The sequence below is a fragment of the Leopardus geoffroyi genome, chromosome B1 (genome assembly GCF_018350155.1).
Source record: "Leopardus geoffroyi isolate Oge1 chromosome B1, O.geoffroyi_Oge1_pat1.0, whole genome shotgun sequence".
NCBI classification, from domain to species: Eukaryota; Metazoa; Chordata; class Mammalia; order Carnivora; family Felidae; genus Leopardus; species Leopardus geoffroyi.
In genome coordinates this window covers 81,127,084-81,145,309 of record NC_059327.1, presented here as the reverse complement: position 1 = coordinate 81,145,309, position 18,226 = coordinate 81,127,084, and the positions used below count along the sequence as shown (strand labels likewise).

The following is an 18,226-nucleotide window of genomic DNA, read 5'->3' as shown; positions in this document are numbered from 1 at the left end:
AAGTTGAACTCCGGCCTTCCCGATCCAGTTCAAATGTGAGGATTCTGCCCTGTCACAGCTCTCAATGGCTCAAGTATGCGGAGAAAACCTGGCCAACTTTGCAGGGGTTTCAGATTTCCATGGCAGGGCAAGCAAAAAACTCCAGATCGTAGGGAGTTCCCAGATATTTGGGAAAACGAAAGGTTTACAACATCTGTCCAATACTTTGTAACACTGGTCTGAAGCTATGGCATGCACACCTGGGTGTGGACAGTTGCTTTCTGTCCGCTGAACAACGACGGGGGGGTGAATTTGGATTCAGAGGCAGTATTCTTTCAGAGAGCAGGAAATAGAGGCTCCAAGATTTGCCTGAGGTCACCCAGGCAGTAAGTGACAGTGCTAGGGTGAGAACTCTTCCACAGAAAGTTTTTCGCTGATAGTAGACAGTGATAATGTACTGTTAGAGACAGAGACTTTCTGAAAAGAACCACACTGGCCTCACTTGTGCAAATTTTAACTGCTAAGTAATTTTCAAAACTAAATAAATAAATCAACTAAACATTTATTTAGTTTTGAGAGACAGAGCACGAACACAGGAGGGACACAGAGAGGGGGAGACACAGAATCCGAAGCAGGCTCCAGGCCCTGAGCTGTCAGCACAGAGCCCGATGTGGGGCTCGCACTCATGAACTGTGAGATCAAGACCTGAGCCCAAAGTCGGATGCTTAATGGACTGAGCCACCCATGCGCCCCCAAAGTTACATTGTTTTTAGATACACTTTCAGCCTGCTTTAAAAAAAAAATGCATCTTGCATGATTTGGAGCTTTTGGGAGCTTGCAGAGATCTGCGTGTCCTGTTAAGTTTACAGAATTAACTATTTCTGTTACTGCAGAACTTTGCACAGATACAATCCTTGTTCGAGAACTGGGAGGTCACCATTTTCAGGACCAACTGATAGTTTCAAGCACTGGGGTGTGTTACCAGGCTAACAAGAAGGTGAACTATCATGATGGCATGCAGATTCTAGCAGCTTCTTTTCTCTTCCCCGATACTTTTCTTAGCGGGGAAAACAAGTGAATGCTTAAATAATGAGACATCTCATGGTGTTTTGAATATGTTATCCATAACAAACAGAGTTTATCAAACATTGTAACAAACTTTACTGATGCATGAACTTCCATATGTAAGCCAATGCTTGACTACCGACAAGGTATGTGTATTTCTTACAAATCTGAATCCTGTATGTGTAGGTATCTTCAATCTCAATCATGTCCAAATAATAACAGCATATTAAATTTGTTAAGGACAAACAGTATGCAGTCTGAAAGAGTTAACAAAGGAAACAAATAGGACCCTTGTCTGTTCTATCAGAGCTGGTAATTCCTACACCTGTAAACTCCAAGTATTTAAAGTAGAAACATTGGTTTACAGAAAATGCTCTATAAGGCTATAGCTGGAAAGAGTCCTCATATTTTCATCTTTTCCTTTTCCTTGATTTTTTTTTCTTTTCTTTTGGCTAGAAACAGTACGATCTCCTTAATTCAAACCACACTAATTTGGAATTCATGGTAATTCAGTCACTGTTGGAGTAAATCGAAGTTTATCTTTTGAACGTTAGGGGAGAAAAAAAAGGCTGCTAATCAGATCAACTGCCTAAGCAAAATTAGAGGTGAGATGTTTCGCCTAGACAACAGGGATCATTTGCACAGAATTGAATAGAGTTCTAATTTCAAATGATTCTTAACTATTTATTAACGAAAGTTTGGCAGGAGTTCTACTTGGCAACGTTTTATTAACCGTTAGTTTGAGTGGCAGCATGGGTGTTAAAGTAACAAAATTGATTTCTGTCTGACAAATCTATAATGCAGGTGTTTTTTGCTTTGTTAGAGTGGCTTTCCTTCCAATTATTCCCAATTATTGACATTTTTCTGCACAGAAACATACCTGACAGTTGAAAGAGAAGCTCGGAAGCCATCTTCACAGAGATATCCTGACTGAAGAGGTTTCTCTCTGGGGGCACTCTGCCCTCTGGCATCTTCTGTAAGGGTTCGGTTTTCTCTCGCCCGATTAAAGTGCTATAGCCAACATTCCGGCTGGGTGATACTGAGACATGCGAGTCCTGGATGTCAACCTCCATGGGCTCCTCTTTAATCTTCACCATCTGAGTTTCCTTGTAGCTTTCCGCTGCAAGCAGGTGGACGAGGAGAAACAAGAACACCACGGTTTTAAAATTCTGAACCAAATCCAGTTTCTCATCACAGAGAGAACCATGAGGATTGCGTCTGGGAGCAGGTGAGAAGAGCACCACAGCTCAGAAGAAACACAGTTTCAAACACTACTTCGTCCAGCCCACCTGGTTTCCTGAAAAGGTTTTCTGAGCGGACACCCAGAGAAATGAAGTGACTTGCCCAAGGCCATAGCAGCGGCAGCAGAACCAGGCCTGGGTCTCCAGATCCAGCACTCGGGTTCCGTGCCCAGGGTCTCCTGACCACTCCCCCCATGCACTCCATCCTCTCTGCCACGCCGCTTGCAGAACTAAGGAGAACATGGTGAATGCCTGCCCTTGTTTTAGAACTTACGCAATTTCAGCAAATCAAATAAAAGCAAGCATATTAATACTACGATTGTCTCCCTCTATCTTTAAAGCTCTGCCCAATTTTTCTTCTCTCTCTTCTAGGGCATCTAAATTAATAAAGGGTAAATAGGGTCGATTCAACTGAGACACTTATACCTTGCTGGGAGCTAGTAATCCTCAAGACCACCTAGGAAGTTAATTGTAGCCCAAGGATCGACGCTGAGAAAAATAGCAATCTTACAGGTTATAATAATGGTTCAATTTACTGACTGTTGTTGCTTTAGGTGTGACTATTAGATGTTTGATCTTTAGTCCGAAACATATATTCGCCTTGTAAAGTCAGAGTGTCTTTATGTCCGTGCAGTCCTTAGAGCTAATGACAGCATCTTTGAAACAAAGTGTGCAGGCAATCAGACCATTAATTTGGGTCACTTTAAAATGAGCACACTTTCGAATCAATAAGCATTTACTAGTAACTACAGCGTACTCAGCATTCTGGGAGAAAAAAAAAGAGACAGATAGATAGCAAATAGTGGCCCCTCAAAATATGTCTACATCCTAATCTCGGGAAGTTGTGAATGCCACTTATTTGGAAAAAATGTATTTGCAGATATGATTAAATTAAAGATCTCAAGATGAGATTGTTCTAGATCATCCAGGGAGGCCCTAAATCCAGTGATAAGTGTCCTTATAGATGAGGACAAGACACAGTGGAAAAGGGCATGTGAAAACAGAGACAGTGCTTTGGACTGAAAATGTGCCCCACTCCACCCCCGAATTAATATATTGAAACCTCATCCCCAATATGAATCTGGAAGCGGGGCCTTTGCGAGGTGATTAGTCAGTCATGAGAGTGGAGCCCTCACGAATGGATAAGTGCCTTATAAAAAAGACCCCAGAGAGCTCCCAGACAGCAAATACTTGAACTCCTTGATTTTGGACTTCCCAGCCTCCAGATCTGTGAGAAAGAAATTTTTGTCATTTATAAGCCACCCAGTCTATGGAATTCTGCTGTGGCGCCCTGACCTTAGCAAGACGAGAAAGTGGAGTCATGAAGACACAAGCCAAGGTCATTGCTGTGAGCTGGGGTGGTTAGAGAAAACTATGTTTTCCTTACAAAGCAGGAGAAAAGTGAGAGCCAAGTACATGCACAGTTTATTGAGTTGTAGGAAAGAAGACAGAAGAGCATTTCTAATTAAATGATTACAGTTAATGTAGTGTTGTCAATAAAAGCTTACATAAGAAGTGTGCTAATTGTTCTTTTTTCCTCTTGACATACTACACATGCTTTTCAGGGAAAATGACTTGTGTTTTTGTCAGCAACTAAATTGCGAGCAACTGTTATATTTAATTTAGATCCCTCCCCCCTTTCCCTATTCTTGCCAAGCTGCTGTTTCTCGGTACATCTGTGAAACTCATAAAAACCAAGTTCATCGATTCAGTCATGGCAAGGAAAAGAAAAGAAAAGAAAACATTAAGCTTTCAAAGTTACACACCTAGCTTCTCTGCCTTGACTTGTAGACCATCTGCCTCTTTCTGGAGTGCTGACTCTACCCCCTGGCCACCCCTTAGGGATTTGGTGACCTGACGGCCACCATGACCTCTAGCTACCTAGCTACCTCACTCATAGGTGCCGTCACAACACACGTTTCCCTCTTTGTGTTCCCTCAGAGGACTAAACATTTGGGAAACAAACAGTGGGGTCAGTGTCACAGGTAGGTAGTGATGTCTCCGAACCCTGCAAGTCATTCCAAGGCTTGAGGACAAACACAAAAACATGGCAGCGAAGGATTCACTTAATTTTTAAAAGGAACCTCAATGATATAAAGAGCAAAGCTAGAAAGTAGCTCTTTATCTTCTCCCATCCCCTTTCCCCAGCGTTGCCCCTGGGTTAAAAATCCCGTGGCTAGGTGAACCACGGACTTGAATGGTATCGGGTTTTGAAAGCTACTTGGGATAATTCCAAGTATGATTTACGTGAAGTGTTGTCTGCCCTTTCTTATGATAACTCTTGACCTTTCAAAATTGCACAAAATGCTGATTACTGATAAAAAAAAAAAAAAAAAAAAAAAAACTTAACATTTTTAATCTACCTGATAGACTCGAGACTCACAGAGAAGAGTTTTCAAACTGACATCTCAGTGGGCAGGTGAGGCATAATATAAGAAATATCTTGGTGCTTCTCGCTCTTCCATGAAATAGCATTATTACCAAATGGTTTTGTTGTTGTTGTTGTTGTTGTTGTTAAAGCAGGGTTTCTCAACCTCAGCACTGATGACATTTGGGGCCAGATACTTCTTATTTTGGGAGGCTGTGCTGTGCATTCTAAGATGATTAGCAACATCCCTGGTTTCTACCCACTGGATACCAATACCACCCCTCCTCCAGGTGTGAGAACCACGAATAACTCCAGACGTTGCCAATAGCCTCTGCGGGGAGGGGGCAAAATCACCCGAACCGAAAACCGCTGCTATAAAGTTTTTGCGACACTTTGACGTTTAGCCCCTTCCCCCAAATTTAATCTGCACCCGAGGCAAGTAAGAAAGAAAAGCTGCTCTTAAGTTATAGCTTAGGCTCCCCCACATACTAATCCCATCTCAAGCTGGTGCCTGGACAGGCTAGCGTAGGAGGCAGAAGGCAGGCTGACTTGGGGACAGATCCCAAGTCAGCTAGAGATCCCCACCGGTCCTCTCTCTCCCCTCTGCCTAGGGCATCCTGACAAAACAATTGTTGAATTAATCATTTCACTCTTTGCTTGGACTCCCTCACCCAGAAACATGCCTACCCATCCAGGGTTTACTCATTCCCATCATCTTCCTTCTCCACGTGCATTGTAAATCCTTCTAGAATGTCTTCCTAAAATAATAGGACAAATACTAATTTTACCCCAAGTGACTTATTCTGCTATTCCAAGAAAGAAATTGGCACATGGAAAAAGAGGAAAGACAAGAGTGTTAACAGTAGGTTATATGTGGGACGTGGGTTGAAGGTGACTGTTTATTGCAATGCTCATTTGTATCTTGTAATTTTTCTATGATAAATATAGATATTTTGTCATTTACTTAAAATTTTAAAAACAAAAAAATGACAACATATGCCCATAAAAAGGTGATTATTTCCTCTTCAAGAGTATTTAGAGAGGCACCTGGGTGCCTCAGTTGGTTAAGCACCCGACTTGGGCTCAGGTCCCCATGTCACAGTTTGTGAGTTCGAGCCCCATGTGGGGCTCTGTGCTGACAGCTCAGAGCCTGGAGCCTGCTCGGATTCTGTGTCTCCCTCTCTCTCTCTGACCCTCCCCCCCTTGTGCTCTGTCTCTTTCTCTCTCAAAAATAAATAAACATTAAAAAAAAAAGTATTTAGAACACTGTGTATGCCTGGTAGCATAGGAGAAGTAGGTTTCAAATTAGGTAAGTCCTATTTCAACTCTGCTTGGCAGAGGGGAAAAAGCAATGACAACGCAATAATATTGTCTTTTCTGCTTTCACAAACAGTACGTGTTAGTAATGACTGAACGGGACTATGTCCTTCATCCATCATGTGGCTGTTTCCGCCATTTTTTCAATGTCCACTGCATACTGAGTACTGTGATAGAGGCTCTGTGGGATACAGAGGCAAAGAAGACACAGGTCTGGCCCTCAAGCACTTTTAGTCTAAATGAATGATCAGACAAGTATAAACAGCCCTCTGATAAAAGAGGTAAAAATAAAATACAGTGGGAAGAGGAGTTAAGGACCACGGGGAACCACAGCACAAAGGCAGAATTGTACTCTACCTGGAGTGTTCCAGGAATGTCATGTTTTCTGGTTTGGCTGGGGGGCCAGCACGGAGAGGTGGAACTGGCACCTTGAAGAAGCCAGACTCATAGCATAGCATAGAAACAGAAAAGCAACTCTGTTCCTGTCTTCCATTGTCTCTTTAAAACTGCCCTGTAGAAAGAGCTCCTCTCCTGTCCCTGGGTGAGAAAACTCAGGCCGGCCCATCACCTGGTAATTCTTAGACAATTCAAAGCCTTATGGTCCTTTGAGCAGCAAAATGGTCCTGATTCAGAATCCAGAAGGCCCAATCCCACATGTTAGTCCACAGTTCCACCTTCTGGGAAGGTGAGTCCCTGCCCTTCCCTGGAAGGGTCGACAGGTAGCCTTTTGGGAGGAAAGGATCTGCTTCTTCTCCCTTTCTTGTTGCCTTCTCCCCAGCACACTAGTGGCCCTTTCAGACCCTAGAAAAGAGCTGGAGAAGGCAGGGGGAAGAAGCGGGGGGACAGAGGAGGGAAAGGTCTTTGCTAGCCTGTTCTAGAATGGTTTCACCCTGTTAAGGCCAGCAGGCATTTCTCTCATGGGATTCAAGCATGGGATCTTCAGAGATCTTTTTTTTTTTTTTTAATGTTTATTTATTTATTTTGAGAGAAAGAGAGTAAGTGGGGGAGAGGGAGAGACAGAATCCAACCCAAGCTGTCAGCACAGAGCCCCACTTGGGGCTTCATCTCACAACGGAGAGATCATGACCTGAGCCAAAATCAAGAGTCGGACACTTAACGGACCGAGCCACCCAGGCGCCCCTCTTCAGAGGCCTTTAACTTCGAGGTGATCTTTCCCCTGTAGTTCCCTTTACCTGGCTGAACTCCCTCTTGTCTGGGGTCCCTTATTCCCTCCACCGACCCAGGAATCTGCCAACCACCAATCATCTAGGCAGCCCCACTGGAAGCCATATAAGACAACACCCATGCCATCCGTCCCACAGGAAAATGGTCTACCCTGGAGCCACATTTAACACCTCCCTTTTTACTTGATCCTACAAACTGAGCAAGCTCAGACCCCACACAGCACTGCAGTGGCTCTCGGCGCTCGTGCACGCAGCCCCCAAGGCAGCTCTCCATTTCCCACCTTCTAGATTTCCCAGGCAGACGTCAGACCCCAGTGTGCTAGGCTCCCCTCCTGAGGAAAACAGGACAAACGCCCCAGTGGGCGCCCCTTAAGCTGTGCTCTCTAGAGTTGGGGTGAGGCCAGTACCTCTTCCCTCATCCCCACCACCCTGCAGTGGGGGGGATCACAGCACAGTTGTCTCCAAGATTCCCTCACCCCCGTCTTCAATTGCCTCTCACTTTTACACCTTCAGTTTGGCCAAGAGGTCCAAGAGGCGTGTGTCTGTGTGTGTGTGTGTGTGTGTGTGTGTGTGTGTGTGTGTGTTAAAATACACATAACATAAAATTTACCATTTTAGTCATTTTTAAGTGTACAGTTTAAGTACATTCACACTGTTGTGCAGCCATCACCAACCACCCATCTCTAGAATTTTTCACCTTCCGTAATGAGGTTCTACCCACTAAACACTAACTCCCCATCCCTTCTTCCCCCCAACCTCTTGTAACCACTGTTCTATTGTCTGGCTCCAGGGTAAGAGTTTCCTTCCTTCCTCCCTTCTCTCCCTCCCCTCTCTTTCCTCCCTCCCTCCCTTCCTCTCTCTCTCTCCCCCTGCCTACCCCTCCCTCCTTCCTTCTCCCCTCCCTTTCCCCCTTCTTTCCTCCCTCCCTCCCCCTCCCTCCCTCTCTCTCTTCCCTTCCCCCTCTTTCCCTCCCTTCCTCCCTCCCTTCCTTTAAAATTCTTCATACTGAAACCTTGGTGCTGAAGCCAAATCCTCCCCTGAATGACCGTTTAACAAAAAGGGTCACATTATATTCCAGAGAAATAAAACCGGAGAGGTAGGTAGGGACAGCATGCAGAATCTTAGGTGGGGGCCCGGAAGCCTTAGGGAGACGGGGCAGGGAGGAGCCAGCCTTTGGGAGGTTTGCACAGAGGAGGAGCACGATCGGATTGCACTGCAGAAGGCCAACCTGGCAGTGGCACTTGGAAGGCCTGGGAGGAAGTGGCAATGAGGGCAGTTGTTAGGAGCTTATGGTGGTAATCCAAGCAAGGAGAGGATGAGGGCCTCAACTAAAGGTCACAGGGACAGAAGAGATTCACAGGATACTCTAGAGGTTGAATGGGGAGGAGCTGGAGGCGACTGGCTAGGAGTCTGAATAAAGAATGAAGAGACCAATGTGAGAGAAATTACAAGGAAAGTTTGAACGTGGCCCGGATGAGGGGGAGCGTGATTAAAAAAATAATTCTATGATTTCTAAGCCTTGAGATTTGGAAGACGCTACCAACAGGAGTCGGAAAATAGAAAAGTTGAGTTGGGGAGAAATACGGAGGGAAACTTTCAGTTCTGTTTTGCCTAAGTACTTAACCAGGAAGTGGAGGTCGGGATGGCTGTGGGCAGAAAAGTGACAAGTGACACACAGACCAGCAGTCATCTGACTCCAGAGGGCTTGGGGAGATCCAAAGGAAGGTGAGTAGAGAGAAGCGGATGGGGAAGAACTGTTACCTCTACTTTTAGGAGGAGGAAGAAAGAATGAGGAAAAGAGGAGGAGAAGGGCACCGGGGTGGCTCAGTCGGTTAAGCATCTGACTTCAGGTCAGGTCATGATCTCATGGTTTGTGAGTTTGAGCCCCACAACAGGCACTGACAGGGCACAGCCTGCTTGGGATTCTCTCTCTCTGGCCCTCCCCTTCTCCTGTGTGTTCATGCGCATACAATCTCTCTCTCTCTCAAAAATAAATAAACATTAAAAAAAAAAAAAAAAAAGAGGAGGGGGAAAGGGAGTGGCCCGGCATGGTGTGTTCATGGAAACCCAGAGAAAGGAGCGAGGCACCCGGGCACCTTCACGAGAGCCTCGAGCTTCCGGCCAGCCGCCGCATTCTTGCCCTGGGGTTCCTGCACCCTTAGATCATTCCTCCCCTTAGTTCCATCCCCTCTAAAGCCCCAGCCCCACACTCCCTGCAGCATCTCTCAGCACACCTCCACTGCCTTCGTGCTCCTGTGATGCTGAAATATTCCAGTTGCCTGAACATGCCATGCTGTTCCTCACCCTATTCCCTTCTAAAATGCCCTGATCACATCCTATTCAGATTTCAAAAGTACAGTTGGCCTCTGAACAACTCCTCCTCCTGCAGTTGTAAGTTCACATGTAGGGGCGCCCGGGTGGCTCAGGCGGTTAAAGGTCCGACTTTGGCTCAGGTCACAATCTCGTGGTTTGTGAGTTCGAGACCTGCGTCCAGCTCTGTGCTGACAGCTCAGAGCCTGGAGCCTGCCTCGGATTCTGTGTCTCCTTCTCTGCCTTTCCCCTGCTCATACTCTCTCACTCTCTCTCAAAAATAAACATTAAAAAAAAAGAAAAAAAGAAAAAAAAAAGAAAATTCACACGTAACTTTTTTTTTTTTCTTTTTCTTTCTTTGTTTATTTTTAAGAGAGAGACAGAGTACGAGTAGGGAAGGGGCAGAGAGAGAAAGAGGGAGATACAGAATCTGAAGCAGGCTCCAGGATCTGAGCTGTCAGCACAGAGCTGGACGCAGGGCTTGAACCCACCAGTCGTGAGATCATGACCCGAGCCAAAGTCGGACGCTTAACCGACTGAGCCACCCAGGCGCCCACACGTGAAACTTTTGACTCCCCCAAAACTTAACTACTAGCAGCCTGCTGTTAACCGGAAGCCTTAATGATAACATAAATAGTTGATTAACACAGTTTTGTATGCCATATCCATCTTAAACAGTATTCTTGCAATAAAGTAAGCTAGAGAAAAGAAAATGTTAGAAAATCATAAGGAAAAGACATTTGCAGCATTGTACTGTATTTATTGCAAAAATCCCTGTAGATGTGGACCCACGTGGAAGTGAGCCTGCACAATCGAGCCTGTGTAGTTCAAGGGTGACCTGTATTCAGGTGTCCCCTCTGTGAGCAGCATTCCTTTATCTTGGTCGAGCGACGCTCTCTCTCCGCTCTATCCTATCTCTAGATTGTACGGCCCCTGCAAATCCTGTAGTGCGCTGCAATGATTACTCACACACGCGTGTCCCCTCTGGGCCAACCTGGCAGGGGAGAGCTAGATTCCCACTTGTCTTCCATCCCCAAGACATTGCCCCGGCCCTGGCACATTCGATGTGCTTCATGTATTATCCGTCACACGTGTCACCTGAAGCACAGCACACAGGAGGCATGCGATGCTATCCACTGTCTCTTGACTTCTCAGTCTGCCACAGACACTCACACATGCAATGACCTCAAAAAAGTATGAAAGGATGGAACACTGGCCACGGCGCTGAAACAGACAACAAAAATGGACACAGGCGTTTCACTCTCCAGGCGGTTCACCATCACGATCCCCAGCTAGCATTTTAGAATAACAAGAAGCTTAAGGAGCAACGCCAACTATGTATGCCATGCGGAAACAGTACACTTTTGAGAGGGCTACCCCTGTCAATTAGATAAGTTAAAAACCTTTCATCTCCAACTTGCCATCCGCAAAGATACAGGGTTCTTGTTGGTCATAAACACACCGTCCGGGTATGAAACCTGATCCCCATAGACGGTGGTTTTATTATTAACACCCTGTGAACAGCAGTGCAGGTCAAAAGGACCAGGTGAAGTGACATGAACAACTGGGAACAAGAAGTGAGATCACATGGTAACGTCCCATCGCGGGGCCTGGCACCACCGGCATCTGATAAAGGCGGCCGCTTTCTGCCTTTGCTTTCTCTTGCTTAACTTTGCCCTTGCCAAAATCAAAAGGGATGGAGAGCTGGGTTGGGTTTCCTGGGTTGCTCGGGGAAGGACCGAGCCCCAGGCCTGCTCGAGCAGCGGTGAGGGTGGAGGCAGAAATGGAAATGTTATTCCACAGAAGTCTGACACTATCTGTTGGACTCTTTCTCATCGGAGAGAAGCAATGTGGGAGTGAGGCCAGCCTCAGCCCGGCGGCCATTCCCTCACCCGAAGACTGGGGCTGGGTCTCCAGCGAAATGGAGATAAACTTAGCTCCATTCTCCGTATGGATATTAAGAACCCGAGTCTTAGATGCTGAATGCTATTCTTCCTTTCCTCTTTCTTAGCCCACCCCGTCCTTCTGAAGTAGCCATCACTCGGAACACAAGCACACGCATCCTGACACAATTTGCTGCTCTTTAGGGGACTGGATTGGTATACGCTTCTCCCTGGGAAGTTTTATATTAAGTTTCGTTTTTCTCTACGGTGTGGCCCTTGGCTCATTTCCACCACGCGTAGAGTATGGTGGGCCTCAGCAGAAAAGCTCCCCATTCCTGCTCTGAGTAACAAAATCCAAGGCTGAGGATTTTCCATGGATGCTGCCACACCCCAGAGAGAGGGAACACAGGCTCTCTCTCACATCAGCTTCCTACTCTCCCTGTGGGCACACAGCTCATCTGCTCCTGGGGAAAATGAGAGGAAATGCTCTCCATGAAAGAATACCGTGATGCAGCAGATTTCTCTCTAGTTCTTCTAGTAATATATGAGGACCTTCAAAAACAATATTTCCCAACAGAGGAGCCCTACATGACTTCTAGTACACACACACACACACACACACAAACACACACACACACACACACAGTTTTTGATTCCCAAAACAATTTCAAAGATATTTTATCAAAGATATTTTATCAGAATTGGCCTTTGGAATTGGCTCACCAAAACTATAAATCACCTAGTGTTTCTCCTCTGTATCAGTGCTGTACATGGCCATCCAGGAAGGAGAGTACACAGACATCTGATGATTTGGCTATGCACACTAGAATTCACAGTTCACTAGACAGAGGTAAGCAGGGGGTCAACTTAGAACCAAGTTTTTAAAAACATAAAATGAGGGAGGCAACTGGATGGCTTAGTTGGTTAAGTGTCTGACTTCGGCTCAGGTCATGATCTCATGGTTTGTGAGTTCGAGCCTGGCATCGGGCTCTGTGCTGAGAGCTCAGAGCCTGAGCCTGCTCTGGATTCTGTGTCTCCCTCTCTCTGCCCCTCCACTGCTCACGCTCTGTCTCTCTCTCAAAAGTAAACAAACATTAGAAGAAATGAAAATTAAACAAAAATAAAAGCATACAATGAGAACACCAGGTGTTCCATCTGAGTCTGCAAGAACAAATATGTCCTAAAAAATGGAATTTGAACTTTAAAGGCTGAAGAGTTAGTGAGACCTGGAAGTTCTCTTTCAGGGGTCCAAGAAACCTTATTTTCTATTAAAGCAAAGTACTTGATGCTTTATCCTTCAGTCGACTTTTAAACTTGTCTTCATATCCTCTATACCAGCAAGCAATGCAACAGGTCCTTGCCTGGGATATCTCAGCTGGGCATTTACTGGTGTTTTCAGACTGGCCACAAAACTGGGACCACCATCATAGCACAAATTTTAGACTATTCTGAGTATGATGTTACCTAGTGTTAGCTGACACAGGAGGCTCACGTGACGAAAAGGAGGTCCTTTGGACGTGCAGAAGACGATCACAAGTCAGAACACGTCCATCACGCTAAACAAATTCTGCATTCAATTTCACTTGTGTCCAATGACAATCAAGCATTAAAACGCTTTGGTCACCGGGGGCTCTTCTCCAACCAGCAGATGATGTAGGGCGGCTCAGTCATTATCTTTTGACCCCCGAGTGTCCTGGTGTTAATGTAAAACCTCTCCCAATCATCTTGTTTTCTTTTCATTTGATGATTTCACTAGAAATTAGCTAAAGAGGCACATTTAAACTGTATGTCTGCCATTTGGTAACATTCCAAATGATCTCATTTTTTAAAAATTAACCTATTTTTCATCTAATGTCCAGCATATACTTCGCCTGTCTCCCATTAAAAAAGAAAGAAAGAAAGAAAAAAGAAAGAAAGGAGAGAAAAAGGGTCAATTAAAGTATCTGATCTAATGTTAAATCTATTTAACATTATTATCCTTTGCCATTTAATAAATCTAAGCCCTGTCCACCTCATCTGCTGTGATTAATTGGCCTTTATATATCCTCAATGAACATGAATGCTAGTTGGGGGTGGGAGGGGATGAATGCATAGGTTTTAAGCAGAATCCCTGAAAGATTCAGTTAAATTCTTGCTGACATAAAAATAACCAAAAAGCAGGGCTCCTGGGTGGCCCCCAGTCGGTCAAGGGCCTGACTCTTGATTCCAGCTCAGGTCATGATCTCAAGGTTTGTGAGTTGGAACCCCACATCAGGCTCTGTGCTGACAGTGGGAAGCCTGCTTGGGATTCTCTCTCTCCCTCCCTCTCTGCCCCTCCCCCGCCTGTCCATTCACTTTCTCTCTCTCTCAAAAAATAAATAAACTTAAAAAAAAAATAACCAAAAAGTGAGGTCCATCTCTGTTAGGTGATCGGTTGACCACTGCTTTATGCACAAAGAGGAGGGAGAAGGACAGAGAGAGTCCCTAATACTCAGAGAGAGGAAGGAGCACATGAAGAGTTTTATTTCAATAACTGAGTTTTACTAAACTTTAAGTATTTTCCATTAAAAGATGATAACAGGGTATGAGTATATGCAGACAAGTTTAAAATGTTTTCCTTGGGTGGTGCTAAATATTACTGAATCACGTCCCAAGTTATCTCTGTTGAGAAGTCCTGACTATTTCTCTTCCATTGGTTGATGCTTCCAGCAGCCAGGGAAGGGCTGGTAAACATGATGCAGAGCAGAACATCACGTAACAACAGAGGTAGAACCCAGGTAATAACTAACTAGAGTGAGATATGGGCAGCTATAGACGGGGTGGAAAAAGAATGTAGGACCCATGCAGGAGAGGGCACTGTCTTATTTCCCTTTGTGTCCCTAGTACCTAAAGCAGGGCTTAGAAAATAATAGGAGCTCAATGTTGAATGAATGAGTAAGTGAAAGAAAACAAAATAATAAGAAAGAATAATACATAATACATATAATACAAAAACAAAAAAATAAGAAAGACAAAAGACCATAAAGAAAAAATGGAAAGACTAAGAACTCAAGAATAGAGTTCATTTAAACCCCTAAGACATCTTTACATACTTGTGCCAGGAACCAAATCCTTCATAGCCAATGATAAATGAGGCTTTGCTTTTGATAGGGCACCATCCCTAGTACTATACTTGTGGAGACCCTTGAGCCATGGGTGGGACCATGTGATGGTGGAAAATGGTTCCTCTGGGCTCTTAACTCCCCATAGTTCTTGGAGACATGAGTGCCTGGGTATCCTCACAATGTATTCTGGCTGTGTTTCAACCTTCTTTTCCAAATTTTTTTTTAAATCAAAGTTACTTATAAGTAGCAATAAATGACTCATTTTAATTTCCCTTCCTCTCTCTGTTCCTGTGTCCTCTCCAGTGCAGGTGCTGAAGAGCACCAAAACAGCCAACTGGCAGCAGGAGGAGGAAGGGGAGGGAACCCCTAAACTGTGAATGAGGCCCCAATACTTAACCATTCACTGTTTGTTTGTTTGTTTGTTTGTTTCTTGACCACTCACTGTTACACACAGGATGAACACTGTAGCTCTGGGTGTCTCCCAGAAAGCCGAAAAAGAGTCGGATAGGAAGAGCTTTCTAACATAAACAATGTGTTAGGAGAAAATATCTTCAACAGCATTAATATGGGATAAACAGGGCACAAAGGCTTTAGCACAAGGAACCGAAGGAGACCACCATCTGTCTCCGTTAAATTATCCTCCCACTCCCCAGTTTTCTTCTTTATTTTTCCACAGCTCTTTCAAACGAAGTGAAGAGAAAAAGATATTTTCTACATATTATCCAGTATGTGAGCTAATACGTAAGCACTGATGAATTCTAAGTGACGACTACCACCAATATTCAACTGCACAGTGAGGCATGCTGATTCCACTCTCAAAATAAGTCCCACAAATCACTGCAACTTCACCTTTCATTCTCATTAATCCTTTGCCTCTGCTAAGAGCCTCTCTCCCTCTCGACCAGAGGGGCCATTAAGTGTACCTTTGGCTACATGTATGTGGACCACAGGACTCCTCCAGTATGGTATCTCCATGAATAATACCCCCACCCCCAAACACTAAGAAGAATTTTTACTAGCAACAATAGGGAGGTGTGTGTATATGTTTAGGTGGGTTTAGGGGGATAAGGATGATAGTAGTAGGAAGTAAGGAGGTGAGTTCATAAATCATTCTTTAAACAATGACCCTCACCGCCTGATTTTGGACCTAAGATGAAATGTGGTGGGTCACAAGTATATTCTATCACTTCTCCCCCATTTCTCCAGCTGTGGAGATAAGTGATCCAAGCATATGGCAAGTCACAGGAAACCAGGAAATGTGCTTGAATCCAGCTGCTATCCCATATTTAGAAAATAGGAAGTAAATCAACTCACAGCACCAACTCAGGATGGTTTAGATTTGGGAAAAATAGATACATGGGTTCAGTAAATAGAATTATGAGGAGGGGAGACCAAGATCCCTTCAGAAAGAATGTCACTGGTCCTCATATTTGGATAAAGCAAAAATGCCACTTTTTAATCCTTTGTCTTCACATAAGAATATAGAGGCCATTAGGGAGAAATAGAAACAAAGTAAGCCTAAAGTGAGTAGAAGGAAGGAAATAATAAAGATTAGAGGAGAAATAAATGAAATAGAAACTAAAAACAAAACAAAACAAAAGAATTAGATTAATGAAACCAGGAGCTGGTTCTTTGAAAAGATAAACAAAATTGACAAACTTTTAGCCAGACTCACCAAGAAAGAAAGAAAACTCACATGAAATCAGAAATGAAGGAGAAATAGTAAATGACATCACAGAAATACAAAGGATATAAGAGAATATTAGGAAAAATCATATGTCAACAAATTAGATAACCTAGAAGAAATGGATAAATTCCTAGAAACATACAACCTTCTAAAACAGGTTCAGGAAGAAATAGAAAATTTGAAAAGACCAATTACTACCAATGAAACTAAATCAGTAATCAAAAAACTTCCAACAAACAGAAGTCCAGGATAAGATGGCTTCACAGGTGAATTCTATCAAACATTTAAATAAGAGTTAATACCTACTGATCTCAAACTATTCCAAAATATAGAAGAGGAAGGAAAGTTACCAAATTCTACAAGACCATCATTTACCTAAGGACACTACAAAAATATAACTATAAGCTAATACCTTTGATGAACATAGATGCAAAAATCTTCAAAAAGCATTAGCAAACCAAATCCAACAATACATTCAAAAACCCCTTTACCATGATCAAGTGGAATCTATTTCAAGGATGCAAGCATGGTTCAATATTTGCAAAGTAATCAACACGATATATCACATTAACAAGAGAAAGGATAAACACCATATGATCATCTCAATAGATACAGAAAAAGCATTTGACAAAGTACAACACCTACTCGTGATAAAAGCTCTAAACAAAGCAGGTTTAGAGGGAGCATATCTCAACATAATAAAGGTCATATATAAAAAAACCCACACAGCTAACATTATACTACTCAATGGTGAAAAACTGAGAACTTTTCCTCTAAGATCAGCAATAAAACTGAGATATCCACTCTCACCACTTTTATTCAACATAGTATTAGAAGTCCTAGTCACAGCAATCAGACAAGAAAAAGAAAAGAAGACATAGAAATCAGTAAGGAAGAGGTAGAACTTTCACTATTTGCAGATGGCATGACACTATAAATAGCAAACTCTAAAGACTCCACCTAAAAACTACTAGAACTGATAAATGAATTCAGTAAGGTCACAAGATACAAAATTAACATACAGAAATCCATTGTATTTTTATACACTAATAATGAAGTAGCAGAAAGAGAAATTAAGAAAACAATCATATTTACAACTGCACTGAAAATAATAAAATACCTAGGAATAAACACAATCAAGAAGGTGAAAGACCTGTACTCCAAAAACTATAAAACATTCATGAAATTAAAGATGACAGAAACAAATGGAAACATGGTCCATGCTCATGGATTAGAAGAAGCAATATTGTTAAAATGCCCATACTACCCAAAGCAATCTACAGATTTAAGGCAATCCTTATCAAAATACCAACACTACTTTTCGCAGACTAGAACAAATAATACTAAGATTTGTATGGGACCATAAAAGACCCTGAATAGACCAAGCAATACTGAGAAAGAGGAACAAAGCTGAAAGTATCACAATCCCAGATTTTAAGTTATACTACAAAGCTGTAGTAATCAAAACAGTATGATAGTGGCACAAAAAATACACACACAGATCAATAGAACAGAATAGAAAGCCCCCAAATCAACCCATGCTTGTATGGTCAATTACTCTACAACAAAGGAGGCAAGAATATGTAATGGGAAAAAGACAGTCTCTTCAATAAATGGTGTTGAGAAAACTGGACAGCTACACACAAAAGAATGACACTGAATCACTTTCTTACAGCATACACAAAATTAAACTTGAAATGGATTAAAGACCTAAATATGAGATGTGAAACCATAAAACTCCTAGAAGAAGACATAGGAGTAATTTCTCTAACATTGGCCATAGAAACATTTTTCTAGATATGTCTGCTCAAGTAAGGGAAACAAAAGCAAAAGTAAACTATTTGGACTATACCAAAATAAAACGCTTTTGCACAAGCAAGGAAAACCTCAACAAAACAAAAAGGCAATCTACTGAGTGGGAGAAGATATTTGCAAATAATATACCCAATAAGGAGTTAATAACCGAAATATGTAAAGAACTTATATAACTCAACACCTTCAAAATTAATAATCCAGTTAAAACTGGGCAGAAGACATGAATATTTTTCCAAAGAAGACATACAGACAGCCAATAGACACATGAAAAGATGCTCAACATCACCCATCATC

The 18,226-nt window shown here is 43.1% G+C and overlaps 1 protein-coding gene across 11 annotated transcripts in view; it reads right to left on the bottom strand.

The window, feature by feature from the left end:
- The window catches only part of ZNF827 (zinc finger protein 827), a 176,062-nt gene that overhangs the window by 81,856 nt on the left and 75,980 nt on the right, over window positions 1–18,226 (bottom strand). For all 11 annotated transcript variants that reach the window (XR_006709489.1, XR_006709490.1, XR_006709491.1 and 8 more), the window contains exon 6: window positions 1,925–2,164. Coding sequence is in view for 8 of the 11 variants with exons in the window: in XM_045466484.1 (XP_045322440.1) it covers window positions 1,925–2,164 (240 nt within the window). In the remaining 3 variants the exon portion in view is untranslated. The remainder of the gene's footprint in view (window positions 1–1,924; window positions 2,165–18,226) is intronic.